Source organism: Hyalella azteca, unplaced genomic scaffold (assembly GCF_000764305.2).
Source record: "Hyalella azteca isolate HAZT.00-mixed unplaced genomic scaffold, Hazt_2.0.2 contig7656, whole genome shotgun sequence".
In the NCBI taxonomy this organism is placed as follows: domain Eukaryota; kingdom Metazoa; phylum Arthropoda; class Malacostraca; order Amphipoda; family Hyalellidae; genus Hyalella; species Hyalella azteca.
In genome coordinates, this window is record NW_025937776.1 from 83081 (window position 1) to 103681 (window position 20601).

General features: G+C 37.2%; 1 protein-coding gene across 1 annotated transcript; it reads left to right on the plus strand.

Moving 5' to 3' along the window:
* The first annotated feature begins 1991 nt into the window (after positions 1–1991).
* Positions 1992–18950, plus strand: LOC125178182. The gene is made up of 9 exons (XM_047881339.1): positions 1992–2072; positions 2632–2777; positions 6438–6620; positions 7369–7545; positions 8272–8434; positions 13128–13276; positions 14837–15019; positions 16995–17171; positions 18671–18950. The coding sequence occupies exons 2-9, from the start codon at positions 2639–2641 to the stop codon at positions 18907–18909; spliced, it is 1410 nt and encodes a 469-aa protein (XP_047737295.1). The 5' UTR covers positions 1992–2072; positions 2632–2638; the 3' UTR covers positions 18910–18950.
* The last annotated feature ends 1651 nt before the right edge of the window (positions 18951–20601 follow it).

Here is a 20601-nt window from a genome sequence, read left to right on the forward strand (position 1 = left end):
TGCAGCTACTGATGCATAATTACAGCAGAGAAGAAATTCGAAAGATATCTTTGATTGGTAGTACCTTGGAGATATTTCAAGATCTAAAGTGCTTCGTGAAAGAAACGAAAACTTTACCGTCGTAGGAGTGTTTACACTGTCGAGTGAGGTAGTGTGAACACTCTGAGAACACTCTCTGAACTTCATGAAATTCAAAAGTTTGGGAAGTAAATTCGGGATCAATGCGAGTAGCTGTTTTTAGTCGGCCACGCCCAGCTAGTAAATTAATGACATCCCTTTTTACTCGATTGCACCTTTCCGCAGAAATTCATACAGAAGTGTTGGTGAAGGCCGTGCATTAGTGACACAGTTTCTGATTTGTCGTTATGAGGCAACAAAATCTGCTTGACTTCTCGGCATACATTGAAAAATCTACGAGAAAAGGGAGACCGACGATTACTTTGGCTTCGTTGCTCTGACTACGAACGTTTCTTCATTGATTGTTGCACATTGCATGTAGTAACGCTCCATAACTACATTTTCATGCCATTTCAATTTATTTTTTTATGTAAGCTTTTAGTTATAGCTGATGACACTAATTCATTTGATATCATTAATTGTGATTATATCACAAAAATTCGTCGTAATATGATAAAATGGCTAACCAATGGATCACTTAAGTCAGAAGAAAATTCCATTTGCCTGGCAGATTCAGTTATTCTGCTCGAAAATTTTGACTCATCAAGACCAAGTCACTTCACGTTTTCTGAGTTCTTAACATTCTATGCTTACCCATGATTGGCCCGTTTATTTGAACAGTGATGATGGCTCGCTTCCTATTTTACTGACTGAATATATTGACTTTTTTCTATTAATCTAATAATATCAGGATTACTTTAATACTTATTTTATTAAAAACTGCAATAAGAGAATCCTTCTAAGAAGCATTGGAGTACTAGAGTATCTAAAATAACCAAAACCTCATGTATCTCATTATCATATTTTAATGCAGATACTGCTGAATAACTAGGGAAGAGACACCTTAACTTCGATCGATTTCTTTGATAGGCAATACCATGCACGGTGATATTTTAAGATCTAAAGTGCTTCGAAAATAAACGAAAACGTTACACCTGGACGAGTGTTTCTAGATCAACACCAGCAGCGGTTTTAAGTCGGCCACGCCCAGCTGCTATATTAACGATATCCCTTTTCAGGCAATATAGCACCTTTCCGCGGACAAGAGGGTTGGTGATCGAAGGCCGTTGGCTTAGCGACACGGTCTCTGATTTGTCATTATGAGAGGCAACAAAACTAGCTTGACCTCTCGGCATGCATTGGAAAATTCATAAGAAAATGGAGTCCGGCGATTACTTTGGCTTCGTTGCTCTGACTACGAAAGTTTCTTCATTGATTGTTGCACATTGCATGTAGTAACGCTCCATAACTACATTTTCATGCCATTTCAATTTATTTTTTTATGTAAGCTTTTAGTTATAGCTGATGACACTAATTCATTTGATATCATTAATTGTGATTATATCACAAAAATTCGTCGTAATATGATAAAATGGCTAACCAATGGATCACTTAAGTCAGAAGAAAATTCCATTTGCCTGGCAGATTCAGTTATTCTGCTCGAAAATTTTGACTCATCAAGACCAGGTCACTTCACGTTTTCTGAGTTCTTAACATTCTTTCAAAAATCTCATCCTCCTCAGATATTCTAATGCTTGTTTTTTATCCCTAGCTGCTTTAAGAAACAATGAACCACGAAGCACAACGTTGACCGTTGTTGTTTTAATTCTAACAGTTTCAATATTCTCAGAAATGAATGCGATGTCAAATATTATGACTGCAATTATTACATTGAGGTAAATCACGTTCATCAATTACATACAATAGAAATTTCCAAGCACATCTCCATGCTTTCCAAACAAATGGAAATAAGGCGCTACAATGGCAGCGAGTTGACAAATAGGGTGCAGGTGCGGCGGTGCCCTCAGATACGCGGCAGCAGTTGTCGCGGGACGTGCAAGGCCTGCAGCTCTCCGATCTCCCGCCTACGCCACTAAAGCTCAGGCTTACTGAAGGTGAATACCAACAAATAATTTTACGTAAGCCAATCAACAATCAGGTATCAATTATTGATGTGAGCTATGTCTGATACGTACTAGTATCATAATTACAGATCTTGCTATCATAGCGCTGAATAAACTTTTTGAATAACAAGAGAAGAATTGGCAATCATTTCAAATTAATAACCCTTCTCCAGTATGGTATTACCATTAGGTATGTTCTAAGATGTAATAAGAAGTATAAACTAAATTGAACTCTCGCTTGATATTAATTCCTTCTTCAATACAACCTACATAGACAATGATACTTGTGTCACTTTCATTGTAGATTTCTATCAAGAAATCAAACATAACTACATTTTAAAAATGGAACGTAAAATCGTACTAACTCTTCGAAAATGTATTCCCAATTTTAGGCGTTTTCATTTGGCACGCCTTAACGAGTATTTTGAGTGCAGATGCAAGATATCTAATTCAGAAACCATTAACACATATAACATAAATTGAGTTGAGTTAGCGCTTCGAGAACAGAAATTCAACTTCGTGCAATTTTTTTTAATTGAACTGTCGACAGGTAGAAAATGCGTGCGCTGCTGCTGGCGGTGACGCTGCATGGGGCCCTGGCAGCTCAAGTGCACCCCAAGAACAAATACTTTGCCCTCCAAGACAAGAGACTGGACGCCGCATCCGTCACCTCGTATCGCCTCACACCCAACCTTTGTGAGTTACACGTTGATATTGATAATTTGAGCTTTTGGTTTGAATTAATAATTTTAAAAATGAAATTATAAATGCAGCATATGTTTTGCATTTTCCGACAATCGTCAAGTTTCGAAGAAAAGGTGTTTTGCTTGTAAAATTTCTTAAATAAATAAATAAATTTCTTAAATATTATTAAGAAAATTATTTGAAACGCATAAACAAAACGCAGTACCCTCATTTGAAGTAAGATTGGCCCTTAAGTGTAACATTGATCCATAGTTAGAAAAGGTTTGTAGTGCAGTGGCGAGATCATGCGTTGAGTTCATCAGGCCAGTGGTGCTACCTATTCAGCGATGCATGAATTAGGTCGGTAGTCCAATCACAAGATCACACTACAGCTCAACTAAACTTTTTCTGACTTGGGCCAATGCTACACGTAAGGGCCAATCTTGCACTTGCTGACGGTATCTGTGTTCTTACACTTATCTCAATATAATAAGGGAATGAAATGTATGTAACGCCTTTGTATAGCTCTACAGTCTACAGTCTACAGTCTACACCTAAGTCCCATAAAGTTAGTCCACAGTGCGGACAATTACAGTCTCTGTAGCAGTCCCCACATAATTACCTTAGTATCTCTTAGCATTCCTTGGGATCACATTTTGCTTCCTTCATAGCCCACATGACAAATAAATGAAATAATGCATCTACTATAAGACTAGAAAAGAATGATGTGCAATTCAGTGCAAAGTTCAGTAAAGAACTGCAGTCATGACAATCATACACTCAGAAGAATGAATGTGATTTGTTTAAATAGCAATACGCTTCTTGAGCTTGTGTGGGTCATCCAGACCCGTTTTGGCCCGACAACGGGGCAGATCAGTGTATACGTTCAACCTCATGAAGGTTAATAATTTAGACAATCAATGGCACGTGTGAAGAGGTAAAGTTCAGAAAGCCGTGTTCATTAAAAGTTTGTCTAGGCAATGGTATCAATACTGTTGCTTTGGCTCCACAGACCAACAAACCTGTTTCAACTTTACTGTAGAAAATGAAGTATAACCTTACAGCGTTCAATAATTAAGGAAGAGTAAATAAGTAAAGATAAAGTAATTAATATATCTAATAAATAAATCTGATAAAATATACATCCCAACAGAAAACATGAATGAACAATTTAGTTGTCGCTACCGAATCCCACGAACGTTCACAACGGGCTCCACAAACTGAGTTGACGATATTCCAGAGAAAGAAAAGCCATAACTCAAAGTAAATAACAGGTCACGATATTACGCAAATTAACTTACAGTGTACTAAGAAGAAGCTACACTTCATTATCTCAAAGAAGCTACAACCTTTTGTAATATTAAAAAACAAGTAAAAAGCCATTTTTGGGAAAAACGAGAGAAATCGAAAGAAGGTCCGGCTCCGATACCGTTGACAAGCTAAGCTTATGAAAGGACTCGGCTCTTCGCTATGTGCTGAATAATTTCATGTTTATCTTCATTGAACTTACGAGAAACAATCGCGCATGCCAAGGTGATCTCGGTAGGAGCTAGTGCCCAATAAATTCCTTTGAAGTCTGCCTTTTAATTATAGCTAGAGCAAACTTGGACGGGGTCACGAAAGTAATCATAAGAAAACCTATGATTAAAAAACTCGAACAGAAAATCATGATGTTAATGGCTTTAACTTAAACTTAACGCTGGTGCACAGATGAAAAAGCTATCGTCACCAAGTCTCCTAGGTAACAAACCTACTAAACCTCAATCCACAAACGATAGTGAAGAACTAGAATCAATATCATTCAATTTGTTCAAGTAATTTAGAAATTTTTTACAATTCACTATTCACGTAAACACTCAGTAGCTCTAGCGTCCATGTCATCATTTGCCTACATGTTCGTGAGAGTAAGTATTCAGGCAGTAGTTTACAATTACCCTTAGATTTCATTAAAAAATTTCCGACTCGTCTATAATAGAGTTCCAAAATTCACAATCAGCCCATACTACTTCCGCAAATGTAAAGTAAGTTAATTAAACATTAAGAAAATCTGAGCAAAACACATTAATGTATTTTAATTTATTGCTCCAATGGGGCTACATCTTACTTTATTGATTTTGACATGAGTTTGTGATATGCTGAGTTATCGCATATTTATGTGCAAGTGACGTTGCTTAGGTATCAAGTGAACTGTTAAGGCATCTATAGGAAACTCACACACAGACTTTCACCAAGTAGGTATCTTCAGTTCACGATTCGTTACCTGTAATGGTGTCTATCCAATCAAAGCTCATATCATGATACACTTGAAGGAATTTTGTGCTCCTCAATGGATACGAAATGCAGAATCTAGGATATAGTTTATTATTGCAAACGGTGTCTGCCCAGCCAGTGAACGAAATTGCAATTTTTCGGCTCTTTATATTGTTCCAACCTGCACCCATCTTCCCATGGACATAAATTTGTACAACTATGCCATTTAGATCGAAGCAGGAATGAAGGGAGGTCATTAGTCACAAGCTACTAAACAATCTCCCATGCTCGGTAATTGCGATAGTTTCTTCTCTTGAATTTGGATCCCTGATTGCTGCACATGGCACGAAATTGATAACTTTAGACGCACTTTATTGTTCGCCACACAAAATACAGGTCAGATTCACGTTAATTATGGGACTCACAGCAGTTGGTCGAAGTACTGGTACATATAGTCCGTTTGCAACTCACAGCTAAGATTGAAGAAAATCTATTGACTAATATGTACGTGTACGCCTTGGCGAATGCTTCAGTCAACGTTCAATTAACTCTTTTTGTTTATGTAGTCGGCTGAGGCTCGTTAATATTTGTGACAAGTCGCTACAGCTACAAATTACAACCACAGGGCTCTATGGGTAGTATTATTTTACGTTATACTGCGTTTTGCTGCAGGAAACACAGAAGAGGTGGAAGAGCGAGGTCTGATCACAGGCCTATAATCATGCAAGTAATCGTAACTAGGGTAAATAAGTCAATACCTGCATAAAATTGCAGATCAGGTGTCGATTATCTATAATTGCATCAATGTGAAATTATGTCCTGCTTTTGGATTGGACATAATTTAGTTTGGGTTGGTGACTATTACGTAGATTCCTTGCTGGTAGTTAAACAGAGTATTTGACTTAACTACCGTACTAACGGACGCCTCACGTCCAATTAAAACACAATTCCTGCTCGGTGAGCCAAATTTATAAAGCGGCTGTTATGAATTTCTCTTCTTAGCACGTCGTTAGTTTTTCTTGACCTATCGTGGAAATAAGGTTGGAAGTTTTACAAAAGAACTCAAACGGCAAAAATTTCTTAGATTTACTTTAAAGCACAATATTCTCATAAATGTGGTGCCTGATCAAATTTTTATCACCAGAAGAAAAATTGACTCAAAAATTTGATTCAACATTAATTTTCATTCAATAATCAAAAACTATACATGTTTATACATAGATGGTCGTTGTGATTTTTTCAATGCAATCTGCCTGATAAGGTCAAATCACTGCTGTTAATGCTAGATTAATTATTAATTGCTTGAATACTTGGTGTAATCATTACATTACATTGTTTTGCTTTGGACAGAATTACCATAGATGCAAAGTTTTATGACTCGTATGCGTGGAATGGTTTGATAACTATGGTAATCACGCGCAGGTGCGTGCACGGCGGTATGCCGCGTGTCCGCGACGTGCTACGGTGTGGCGTTCGGTGCCATGTACGTCCCTAACCAGACCATCGCCCTCGGCACCCCAAACGTCTGCCACGTCACCCCAAAACCTCAGTTACCCATCTACCTTCTGGACCAAGCGGGCTGCAGCTCGTTTATACGCGACACTGGTACGAAACACTGTTATGCAGCAGAGATGATTCGTCAATTGTCGTAGAACATATTCAGATGAGTAAAAATTACTTAGCCGAATAAAATATACGTTTTTCGTTTATTACACATCGACTATTTTTGTGCGTTTCATTTTAAAACGTCTTTTCAAAGAGATCGTCATGGATAAGTTTGGTTTGTTAAGTATAGACCGTGACAATGACAATGACAATAGACCGTTACAATGATTTCCATAAATCAGTTTACAATTTGTTGACAATTGTTCGATAAATTATTATCGTTTCTTCAAGTTTACAACGAATATACAATTGGACAGTTCTTTAAAATAGTGCAGCAAACATTTAAAATGGACCGTCACTGCTTAGGATCGGACCACAATAGATTACTGTATTATGCAGAATGTAGATAGAGTTGATTTTCTCAACATCTCAATAGCAAAGTCGTTCATCAAAGTTTCAAGGACTCGACTGAATGAACTGTTTTTCCACTTTTTCTCAATGATTGCGGAGATAACTTTAATTCAAACAGTAAAGTTTATGCTTATTGCTATGTCATTGTATTTTAATATTTATACATTCCCATTAGTTAAAATGCCTCAAATAAAAATGGACTCATATAGTTAATGCAGATTGACCTACAATTAAGTTTGACTGAAACTCATCTCTTAATGCTACGTGAAATGCTACAGCACGAAGCTCTGAGTTTGCAAATAAATGGTTTGCAAATGTTTTGCTGTTCACTATGAAGGCTGCAACGAACAGTTGGGTCATGAGAATCTCGGCGCAGCAGGCTGCGTGTGGCTGTCCGATCACGGGAGGACCTGGGATGATGCGAAAAACTACTGCAAAACCAAAGGCGGTCAACTGGCCGTTCTCGATACGCCTGCCAAGTATGAGGCAGTTGCCCAGCGACTTCGAACTAAACGTGAGAAAATTCCGTTATTTTTTTGAAGAGAAATTTAACTTCAATAACGGAAATATTTTATCTGATAGTGTCCATGTTTCTTTTGCGAATGAGGACTTAATTACTGTTAATAATAAAAATCAGTAAGTGCCTTGGACGCAGTTTCCAGTGACCGTGTACGGTCTTTGGACTTCAGCGCCTGCAATTTTTTATGCCTTGTGTATTTTCACCACATGCTTGCGTTACGCCATCGAGACATAGCTTATATGATATGAAGAAAATATTTTGGTAGAGTTAATCCCTAATAATAATATAATAAATAATTTGGTAAAGTTAAGTTAATAAGGTCAAAGTATGATCGGACGTATATTCCAATTTCCATCACTGTGAACTCTATCAGTTCACTTGAGTGGAGGGCACTCACGATATTTATTAAGGTTTGTCGAGGTAACTTAGTAACATACATATGAAGGTTAGTAAGCCAAGGGAATAGTCGTGAATTTTACATGGCCTCAAGATGGGTTACTAACGTTGACAGGTCTTCGGAAACGTTAAAGTTGACAAGTTAGAACTTTCGTTCTTCTGACAATATTATTGAATTTATCGAGCATATCATATACCTTGATGATTTTACATTTAAAAAATTAGATTCTTACAGTTTTCGATGCTCTGTCTGTCCCATTTGAATTTTTCAGCACACTGATTAAAAAGAAATTAAGGTTTCGACATTTTGTACCTCTTCTACAGAACCGCGTCCTAACCATCAGTGGGTGAATGCGCAGAACTCGCTGTCTGGTTGGAAATGGGAAGGTGGAGCAAGTGTTGCGGGTGTCTGGGCGACCGGGAAACCAGACGGTACTTGGTTCGCCGACTGTGGCGTAATGAGCAACAATATGAACTTCCTTCTCAGGTCACCGTTTTTCATAACTACTGAAGCAGAGCACCTATTTTTTAAAAACATAGTGCTAGTTTAAAAAATGTTTCATCTGTAAACGCATTCCACAAGCACGAGAAAAAAATACTAGATGTTTTAAAAAGTAAATGAATGAAATACTAATCAATATCAAACTTTTTTACAGAATTTTATTATAAGCTTTTAATTTTAATTAGTCGAAAAGGTTTTTCGAAGGTAGATGTTCTTTAAAATATCATATGTTAGTATTTATTATCATAAAATCAATCGTGACTTTGCGAAAATTTCATATGGAAATAACCAGATTGGGGCAAAAATAATTGTATGACATCGAGCGTGTTATTTAACTTCTTTGAAATTATAAGTAATCACGCGCAGGTACGTGCGCTACAGTATGCCGCGTGTCCGCGACGTGCTACGGTGTGGCGTTCGGTGCCATGTACGTCCCTAACCAGACCATCGCCCTCAAATTAGTATAATAATTAGAATTATTAGAATAATTATCATAATTAATAGAATTAATAATCGTAATTAATACTAATCATAATTATTAGAATTAACAACTAATTTCCTAATTTATGTGTTTTACAGTAAACTCATATTTGAGAAATGATTTGTATAATTATATTGCTTGGTAATATTATTTTTGTATTCTTGTCCTCAATTTAGCAAATAAAACTTCTTGTAGGATGTGAAACTTCTATTATGAGGTTCCGATGAAACATTTTATTACAATATTACCTCGTTTCGAGTAAACATTATTCATTGTCGAATTAAGTGAATGTTTTGCAACGCTTAACATTGAAATTTTAGAATGACGTGGCAATGCAAAAATTAGGTACATATTATATTAGTAAAGGATGGCAGAATTAGTTTGAACAATTATGATTGAAGACACGCGAATGAGCTTTGTCTACAAAATTAACTTTTTTTTGAGAAGTCTGACGATATTTTTCATGAGAATTTTAGTAGTTGGGGAAATTGGTTTAGGAAATATTTTAACACGTTGACGTCGATTCGAATGTAATCATATACATTATCATTTCTTGAGACTCATTGAATAATGGAATTTTGATCAACATAAGTACACAAAGAATAATAGTCAAAAATTGAAACTGGAAATGACTTCGGAAATAATTTCAAATTTAGATCTCACAATTTTCATATACAATAAATATTATGGATTCAACTCGGGAACTGATACCTAAAATTAATCTTAAAATAATTTTAAAGTCATGACAAATCTAGTCCTCAACATCAAGAACAAGTCTCCAGCTATCAAATTTTAAATCACGTATTTATCAGTACATTTGAATTATTTCCAGGGCAATATTGTGTTTCAATTTTGAGTTAATGTTAATTTAGTTAGGCAGAATCTGTTCATAAAGTCAGGTTCGTAAAAGATCAGAAAGTAAGTTTTATCAACAAGTAGGTTGTTTGTTGGCCTAGCGTTGCCCAAGGCCGGCTTGATGATTTTTTCAATTTTAGAATCCAAATCCCGTCATTCTCTTAATTCCTATTTATGTACAAATAATTAAAGTTTATGTATTCCAATTAATAAAGACCCCTTCAAACACACATCTTTCACAGAAAATTGGATTTCCATTTCAATATCTGTTCAAAATATGGAATAGACAATTTTGCCTCTTTTGATGAAGTTTATATTTCTCAATGACTACATCAAATTTCAAGCTTTAATCAAAGCCTTAACAATCGATCAACAATCCGATCAATTATACGTCTGTTTCAATCCACCCATTAAAATGTGTCCACCTATTGAAAATCCCGTCAGCTGCGATTTACGTGCGTTTCTCGGTGCTCAAGTCTTCAATTCTATTAACATTCATAGACAAATTAGTGAAGTGTGTGGTGAAAACATTATGAATGATGGAAGGGTTAGGAAATGGGTTAAGCCGTTAAGACATTTAAAGATGGCCGCATAGACATTCATGATTAGGAAACGAAGTGGGAGACCTTCTGTCATTGCCGATGATCTGATTAAAAAATTGAATTGTAAAGTGAAGGAGAACAGAAGATTCCCGATTTCTTCTTTTGCTGAAAAGTTATACTTGTTTTCTCAAGAAGTGTTCTTCACGAAATGGTCTAATATCAGGCGGCGAGCTTCTTATGGGATGGCATGCAAAAGCTGGTCCATAGACATATAAATGCCTCAATATTGATGGGAAAATGTAGAAAAGTAATATCGCCTTTCAATTGAATAAATTGTTTTTTAGAAAAAAGTATTTGTTGTTTTATATATAAAAACGGGACATACTTTGAAGACACGCCTCGCGTTTACTGCGCCAAGCTTCAAAAACACCCACTAATAATTGTTTTTTGGAAAAAACAATTTAGAAAAAAAATTGTTTTTTAGAAAAAAGTATTTGTTGTTTTATATATAAAAACGGGACTTACTTTGAAGACACGCCTCGCGTTTACTGCGCCAAGCTTCAGAAACACCCACTAATAATTGTTTTTTGGAAAAAACAATTTAGAAAAAAAATTGTTTTTTAGAAAAAAGTATTTGTTGTTTTATATATAAAAACGGGACTTACTTTGAAGACACGCCTCGCGTTTACTGCGCCAAGCTTCAGAAACACCCACTAATAATTGTTTTTTGGAAAAAACAATTTAGAAAAAAAATTGTTTTTTAGAAAAAAGTATTTGTTGTTTTATATATAAAAACGGGACTTACTTTGAAGACACGCCTCGCGTTTACTGCGCCAAGCTTCAGAAACACCCACTAATAATTGTTTTTTGGAAAAAACAATTTAGAAAAAAAATTGTTTTTTAGAAAAAAGTATTTGTTGTTTTATATATAAAAACGGGACTTACTTTGAAGACACGCCTCGCGTTTACTGCGCCAAGCTTCAGAAACACCCACTAATAATTGTTTTTTGGAAAAAACAATTTAGAAAAAAAATTGTTTTTTAGAAAAAAGTATTTGTTGTTTTATATATAAAAACGGGACTTACTTTGAAGACACGCCTCGCGTTTACTGCGCCAAGCTTCAGAAACACCCACTAATAATTGTTTTNGGTATGAACGCGTTCAAGAACAGACTAGATAAAGCTATGGAAAAATATATGTTCAGATTTGAAATGCCTAGCTCCTTATCGAACCCGGTGGAAGTCTAGTAGCTACTTCAAACTATCGCCAGTCATGAAAAGATCCGGTCAAATGACACGAGTTTAGATCTTCTGTGAACAAGGCATGAAATGGAAAAGAATCGGCGACAGGCCACATCAGACCTACACTTCAGCGCCGACATCACTATGTTATGTTATGTTAATATACCGTATAAAAATCTCGACAATTTGATTATTTAATTATTAATTTATTGTTTTTACTTTGTTGCAAATTTGACTTTTAGTTAATATAAAATTTCGGAAATAACATTTCCATGGAACATTTTATTTTATTTCTACGACGTTTCGATGAAGCATTCTTCAATCAGAATTCATTCGGGTAAAAAGATGGTTTTTCAACGCCTAAAACTGACATTTTGGGATGACATGCATAAGTACAAACGTTAGGTATTATGGATAATACTCGGAAATTAAAATTTAAAATTTCTCTGAAAACAATTTCAACATCCGGACTATATATAGTCTCGTAGTTGCAAATTGTTATAAATGACGATGGTTCTTGTAAATCTCCATTACTGGGTCTATTCTCAAAAACATTGTCACAAAGAATGTGAGGCGCGTTTGCACCGAGGGCATCAGACGTGTCCCAGCTGTAGTCGAGGGCGGTACTGAACGTGTAGTCGGTCCATCTGCCGCCTAGACCATTTCAGGCTCACGAGTTTCGAAGGCAGAGAAGCTGAGATCATTCGGGACCGTTAAAGCAACTTGTCACAAAGAATGTGAGGCGCGTTTGATCCGAGGGCCTCAGACGTGTCCCAGCTGTATTCGAGGGCGGTACTGAACGTGTAGTCGGTCCATCTGCCGCCAAGACCATTTCAGGCTCACGAGTTTCGAAGGCAGAGAAGCTGAAAGCATTCGGGACCGCTAGGGCATCCATCGATGATGTGGTGAGCTATAGGCGATTTTAAACAAATTAATTGTTGTCGTAGAAATTCTGATATCACGCTGGTAAAACAAAAGATTTGTCATGATTTACTTGAATTTTTTATTCAGAAGTATGACAGTCCACGATCTTGACATTATCTCAAGAATCACACAACTATTTGTGTTTAACAACCTCCCCATGAGGTAATCTTACTATTTTTATGATCAAATCTCATTTAATAACAACATAAAATTGCTTTAAATAAGAATATAGATGTACATTTCCTGTACACTTTAGCGGAGGTAAAGAAAGATTAAGGGTGAAATGGAGGATTAAACGCCTCGATCTGCACTTTTGATTGACAAACCTAATTAAAAAAATAATACAACCACAAACTTCGAGGTGTAAATCGTTGTATGAAGCATTTTTCTTAGGGTAAGTAATTTCAATTCGCCAAAGGTTGAACGAGATTTAATTATTGAGATGTATTTTGTGAACGTGCCTCAAATGAAACATTCAGTTTCAAGTCTTGACGATGTTTCGACATTTTGATAAAATTTGGGCATTACGAAAGGCATTGTGAACTTGCATACCATGGCTGCATGGTACCAAGATACAAAGCTACTGGCTAACGTACTGGAATACACTATAGATGATGTATGTGAAGTGTCGACAGGTTTGAAATGCGTGCGCTGCTGCTGCTGGTGACGCTGCATGGGGTCTTAATGGCAGCTCAAGTGCACCCCAAGAACAAATACTTTGCCCTCCAAGACAAGAGACTGGACGCCGCATCTGTCACCTCTTATCGCCTCACACCCAACCTCTGTGAGTTACAAGTCGACAATGATCATTTCACTTCGCATTTGAATTGTAAATCAGTATTCTACGATTATGAAACAGCTTTCAGATTTGCCTCTTAGTTTTTGATTTATAGGTGCATATTATATTTACCTTCCTTCTGAAACGGCAACTAATTATTTAAAGGTAAAATTATTACGCATTCAACCAACAACATGATCGTCCTTGCACTCACCAATTTAGCTGCTTATAGTTCACATCACTCAATCGCTCTCCCCACATTAAATCATGAGTCCCATGACGCTAATAAGAAACAGTAAATTTTGCATCATTCATTCTGAAAGAGTAAATAGGTAAGTCACAAGCACCTAGCTTTTGCCTTCATACGAGTAAGTATAAGTAGCTTTGATTTATTTTAGTCGAGTAAATTCTCCCTGAAAAATTCAAAATTTCCTGGTAGAACTGCATTACGTTCTGATAAGGCGTAATGGACGCACCAAAGCTTGGACTTCACGCGCCATATGAAAAGCTGTGTGAAGAGGGGCACACTTTTGACACTTGCAGCACAGGTTCAAATATTCTGATACGTCAAGTGTTGATTGATTGAATAAAGATTGATATCTTGCAAATTCATGTATAAACTTTATATATCTCTTCAGATTACAAAGGCATTTTGTCTATCATGGCAAGCTAGAAAAGAATTCTTCAGGAAATAAAAGATCCGCATGAGGCACATTGTTTGCGCTTTTCGTATAAATTTGCTAAAATATTGCATCAGAATGCTCCCATCATGATATTCCCAATCATTTTCGCAATTTACTCATTGATGATGGGTATGATACGATGATGGAGTGAGGTCATTCGGACAAGACTACTGAACAATCTGTCAGGCCTCATCATGATGGTGAATACCGTCGTCTTATACAAAGCTAGATTTATGCTCGGCGCGCATCCAAACATGACAAACCTTTTGTTCAGTAGCGTAATGATAGGCGAAAAGTCAGCCCAGATTTTCAATAAAACGCTCGCCAATTTTTTGCCAAGTATTATCTATTTGCGATTCCTAATTATTGAGCAAGATCTATGAATAGAATTAACGAGCGCGACGAATGCCGTAGTCAGAGTTTTTTATTTCATTGTCATGGTTGTGGAGTTGCCACATTTTGTGATAAAACATTCGGAACAATTTCTCTGAGGAAAAGATAATTGAGCTTAAAAGTAAGGATAGAAGGAAAGTAGAGGCATAATTGAATGCTTGTTTTGATGCTATCAATCAAAGGCAGGGTCACGAAGTCCATGCATCATCATACATCATCTCCACAGAACACTTAATTCACGGATTGAATAGAATAACTGATTGCTTTTGATTACAAGAAATTTTGTCTACTCACACGGCGTTGAAAATCGAATATAAATAAAGAACTAACCGTATCAGTTTATTCTTCAACTGAATGTCAAACTATGAAGAAAGCAAACTACGCATTGTCAATAAGTCTGTGTTTGTGACTTTTACATGCAATGCATTGCTCATAGTCTTAAAATGTTTTGTGACTGAACTACCGTACGAACTATCTGATCAAATTGCAGGTGCGTGCACGGCAGTATGCCGCGTGTCCGCGACGTGCTACGGTGTGGCGTTCGGTGCCATGTACGTCCCTAACCAGACCATCGCCCTCGGCACCCCAAACGTCTGCCACGTCACCACTCAACCCCAGATGCCGGTCCACCTCTCAGCCCAAGCGGGTTATGTCTCACTCATACGTGACACAAGTAAGTAACAATGATACGTAGACTACGGTATGGAACACTGATACGCAGGATAGTTGTTGACTCCAGTCCGTATGTAGTACTAAAACGTTACTGAACGTTTGTAGCACTTACAAAGCTCATGAGACTTTTGCACGGAACAATTATAGACAGCGGAGTGGTCTACAATATTATTCGTCAATTAGACAGTTCAGTGGTAATCTTGGAATGTTTGCTTTGTGCGCTTAACATTTAACCTAAAGAAGCAGTTTCCGTGAGCCTAATAAAGTGGATCCCCACAGTTTAGTTGGGTTATTGAATGCAGGATGAGAAATACACATAACAGTTAAAAGTGACTTCCTACTTTTGTTACATTGTGTTTAAATGAAGGCTCGATGAGTGCTCATTTCTTCCAATTTTCAGCGATTTCAGGAAAACGATATTCAAGTTAACTATCGAGGTTACTTTATTTACTCATCAGAAATTGCGAGATAAGAAACATTTCATAATTCACTTAAAGATTTAATTCGTGGGTATTAAGGGTATTTTAATTTTTACAGCACTTAATTCTGCTTCTAAATGAGAGTGTGATATTCAAACTCATATTGAATTTTGGTACAGTTGGAAAAGCAAAAAACAAAGAAAGCGTTGAAACTTTTATTGTGGTTCCGCAAAGAGAATTGGTTCGCAGAACGAAGCCAGGAGGTAATGAAAAGACGCGACGTGCTACGGTGTGGCGTTCGGTGCCATGTACGTCCCTAACCAGACCATCGCCCTCGGCACCCCAAACGTCTGCCACGTCACCACACAACCCCAGGTGCCGGTCTACCTCGTGGACCAAACGGGCTATGTCTCGTTTATACGCGACTCAAGTAAGTAACAATGATAAGAAGACTTAGGTATGGAACACTGATATGCATGATAGTTGTTGACTCCAGTAAGTAGTACTAGAGCGTTACTGAACGGGGATACTTAGAAAGTTCATTAGACTTGTGCACGGAACCATTATAGACAGCGAAGTGGACTATCAATTCACTAAATATATATACATAAGGAGTCGCAAATGAACTGTTCAGCGGCAATGTTGGAATGTTTGCTGTGTGCGTTCAATATTAAACCTAAAGAAGCTGTTTCCTTGAGCCTAATAAAATGGTTCGCCACAATTTAGTTGGGTTATTGAATGCAGGACGAAAAATTCACAAACAGTTATAAGTGATTTCCAACTTTTGTTAAATTGTGTGTAGATGAAGGCTGGACGAGTGCTCGTTTCTTCCAATTTGGAGCGATTTAGGATAACGATATTCAAGTTAACTATCGAGATTACTTTATTTACCCATCAGAAATTGCGAGATACAAAACTTTTCGTAATTCACTTGCAGATTCAATTCAAGAGTAAACAGGGTATTTTAATTTTTCGGCACTTAATTCTGCTTCAAAATGAGAGTAATACTCAAACTCGCTCGAAAAATTTCAATGTTCGCTCACAGCAAAAATTTGTTAACGGCTTTTACTCAAAGTTCAGAAAGAGATATTTTCATCGCACAAATTCAATTATAAGTGTTAGCATAAAATTTAGAATGAGTAAATATTTTGGCATTTACATCAGTTCAGAATTATTAGTAAATTGGGTTACAATAGCATCTCCCGAAAATAGTTTTGAACTTTTCTGATTCGCCGCTGTAAATGTTCAACAGTTTACTATATGAATTTGCATCCCCATAACTTCATTTTCGGAGAGGTTGTAGAGAGGTTGTAACGACGCTGGAATTTAAATCCAGATAATTCCACAGCTGGATTAGAACCTATCAAAATCCTTCAGATGTCCTTAGAAATATGCACCTAGTCCTTAACTTGTTTCTCCCAATATATTTGGTATGATATTAAAATACACAACTCGAAACAAAGGGTGAAAAGCGATTCGATCATTGCAATGAAATATTCGACAATTAAAATTTTTAAATTTGCTTGGCTAAAAATTTGTCTCGGTTTTATAATGAAGGTTGCGACGCCCAACATGGCTACGAGAACCTGGGCCCGCCGGGCTGCATCTGGCTGTCCGACTACAGCCTGGCCAGGGGCGCCGCGCAGGACGCCTGCAGTGACACGGGTGGTCGCCTGGCCATTCTTGACACGCCTGCCAAGTACGACGCCGTTGTCAAGCGACTGGAAGCAATAAGTGAGCAAAAGCTGTGTGTATTCATTTAAAGGTGTACTGCTTATGAACACGTAATCCAGAAGAGTGAGTTACATAGTTCATAAATGGATTTGTTAGGCTGGGAATCGTATTAGTTAATTCAATTTTAATAATGCGCCTAACGCAGCAGAGATTCTCTTAAAAGAGTGAGGAGGAAATCTATCACCTGACTTCATAGTTCACGCACACGTTTCGCTTAGACACATCATTCTAGATATTGTTCCCCGAGCTATTCTTTCCACTGGAATAATTTTATTGGGAAGAGAACACTCGACATACCTTACACATGGCTGTGGCCTATATTTCCAGTTCATGTCGAGCGAAATGAGCTTTGTTCCTCATTTTATACATTCCTAAGTCCGCACAATGAGGCAGGTACATGGCTTGGCATGCCATGTACAAAACCAAGTGGACCGGGAATTAGGTCAATCGATGTATTCTTCAATCCACCATTCCAGTTTTCTCGCCATAAACGGGCTACTCGTTGTTTATGCCGAATGACCCCAGGGTTCACCTACCGACGAACGAGTATGACGACGAACTGCACGATCGATGAGCTAAAACATTGCAACTGACTACGTACTTGCGCATTCCAACTGACGAAGAAAATACGCGATTCCAGTGGCAACAACGAACACGTTGCAATTGACAATGAATGCACATGATTGAATTCAAAACGAACATACGCGTTTTATAATTAACGACGAACCAATGACCCACGATTCCTGGATCGTCTTCGTTGCGGAAGTATCCTGACCTGCGTGATTCTCCGAGTTTCTGACAAGCCTCGCGCATAAGGCCAAACGGCGCACCCACCAGACAACTGACGTTGAATTTGAATCCACGTTAGATTAAATCTTCTTTCGTTGATTCAACGTTGTTAAAACAACATTGTTTCAGTGCCATTCGTCTGGTGGGGAGACTTAAATTACTAGCCATCACCAAGCTAGGGCGCGGGAGCGCGTTCTATACTTTTCATTCCAGGGGTCTGGAACCTCAGACCTCCCCGAACCTTTTTCCTTTTTCTTCTGCTGTTTTCTTGATTCCGGAGCCCCTTCTCTTTCCGTCCTTTTATACGACTATTTCTTATGCGTAAACCCATCCAAGTTGGTCACCAGAGCCGTCGGGCCTCCGGCAGGCGTTGGAGCTGTCATCACCAACTACAACGAATACATGCATTCCAAAGGACGACAAAAGCACGCGTTCATTATATAAATAGGATTACATTCAAAACCCCCCACTATAGTAATCTCTCAGCTCTTTATCGGCAGAATGCGCTGCATAATGGAGGATCGACTGCCCCAAGATGTGGTTTCTGAAATGTTTGCCCAGTGATATTTATCCTTTGATTTTATGAATTTCGTAATTTTTTAAATACAATACGTTTCAAACTACTACGTAACAGAGTTCGAAGTTATCAGTTTTCTGCCGTATGATATTAATTTATTAATAATTTCGATACTAACTTCTATCCTCAACAGAAAAGAAGCCCGATCATCACTTCGTGGATGCTTTTTATCCATGGTGGTTGACTTGGCCGGGGCTATACTACTGGCAATGGTCAGGAGGAGCTGCCGTGAAAGAAATCTGGGCGCCCGGTGAACCTGATGGTTCAGGGGGCAATTGCGGGATCATGAACAGAGACAAAGGCTTCCTGCTGGATAACGAGAAGTGTGATAAGAAGCACCACTTCGTGTGTCAGATGAATGCCAATTTTTGAATGGCAATTCATCAACTAAATGCCATACAAGTTTAGACGTGTGTCAGATAAAAATAAATTTTGTAATGGCAGCTCATCAACTATATCATTATATATATTATATATACTGTATATGTATATATATACATTATATATAATAATGTATATATAATGTATGTATACAACTATATACTATATATATCATAACAGTATTATATATAGGCCTTACAAGTTAAGAATTGCATTTAACATCTAAACGTCATCATCTTGATAAGTCATGTTTAGTACCACAATAAATTTTTCCGTGTAAACTTCTACAAGTAGTGAATTTATTACAATATCTGAATTACCCTCATAATGTTACTAGAACAATATCCTGTGTACAACTATGGAAGAGTTATAAGTAATACAGATCAATTGACCAATGTATCTAAGTAAGAAATCCGATAAATTATGCACACACCTCGACAGAAAAATTAAATTGCAATTCAGTGGTCGCTTCTGAATTCCCGCAAGTATACGACGGGATCCACCAACAGGGTTGATGTTATTCCAAGCAAACAAAAGGCCATGACTTCAAGTAAATAAGAATCACGATGTTTCTTTAATAACTAAATTCCTAGACACTATTCCAATGTAGTTCATACTTCGTACCAAGTTGAAAATTTTTGCCGCATAGATGCAAATTTAAGAGGCGATTAATGAGCTGTTTTTGGAAAACACGTGAAATCGAAAGAAGTGCAGACTAAATTGCCATTAAGAAGTTAAGCTAATTTAGGAGAACTTCTTTTCGCCAATGAGGTGATGAATTTTGAATTTTTAACCAGGTGATTACAGTAGAAAGCAGCGTCTAATAATGTACTTCGAAGTCTGCCTTCTAATTAAAGTTAGAGCAAACATAAACAGGTAATGAAAATATTCCAAAGACAAAACTATGATTGATCAATGAGCATAAATTAGAATCTTGATGGTTTCAAACACAAATGCTGTAGCACACATTAATATAAGAAGTTTTTACTTACTATCATAGCTGACTACTACTATACCCCAATCCAAGAACAAAAATTAAGGTTATTCGAGCGATTCAAGCAATTTGGAAATTTCTATTTTTTTACAAAATTATTCAGTACTCAGTAACACTCGGTAGATCTCGCGACCATGTCATTATTTGATTACAGTTTCATTATTATTATGTTCATATGAGAGTATTAGGTATTCGGGCGTAGTTTATATTTTTTCCTTTCTATTTCACTCGAAACTGTGCGACACCAATGTAAGAGCATTCCAGAATTCACAATGAGCACACTTATTTTACAAATGTAGTTGATTGATTGAATATTAAAAAATCGGGGCAAAACACATTCAGTCAAAATACATTTTAATATATTGCGCCAATGTGGCTGCATATCGCATTTCCTTGACTTTAACATGAGTTCTTCACATGCAGTTTCAGTCGTCGAATATTTCTGCTCCAGTCTCGTAGTCTATGCATCAGAAAAAATGGGAAGACGTCTAGCAAATACACAAACAGACTTTCAGAGATGTATACCGGTATTTTGGTCTAGATTAATTTCCTGTAGTGCTGGGCACTTAATCGCAGCGTCTAGCACATCATGACAGGCTAGATGTTATTTTGGGCTTCTCGATGACGCGATGACTAGAATCTAGTACACAGCTCGTCATTGGTGAAATAAATGGTGACTGCTCAGCCTG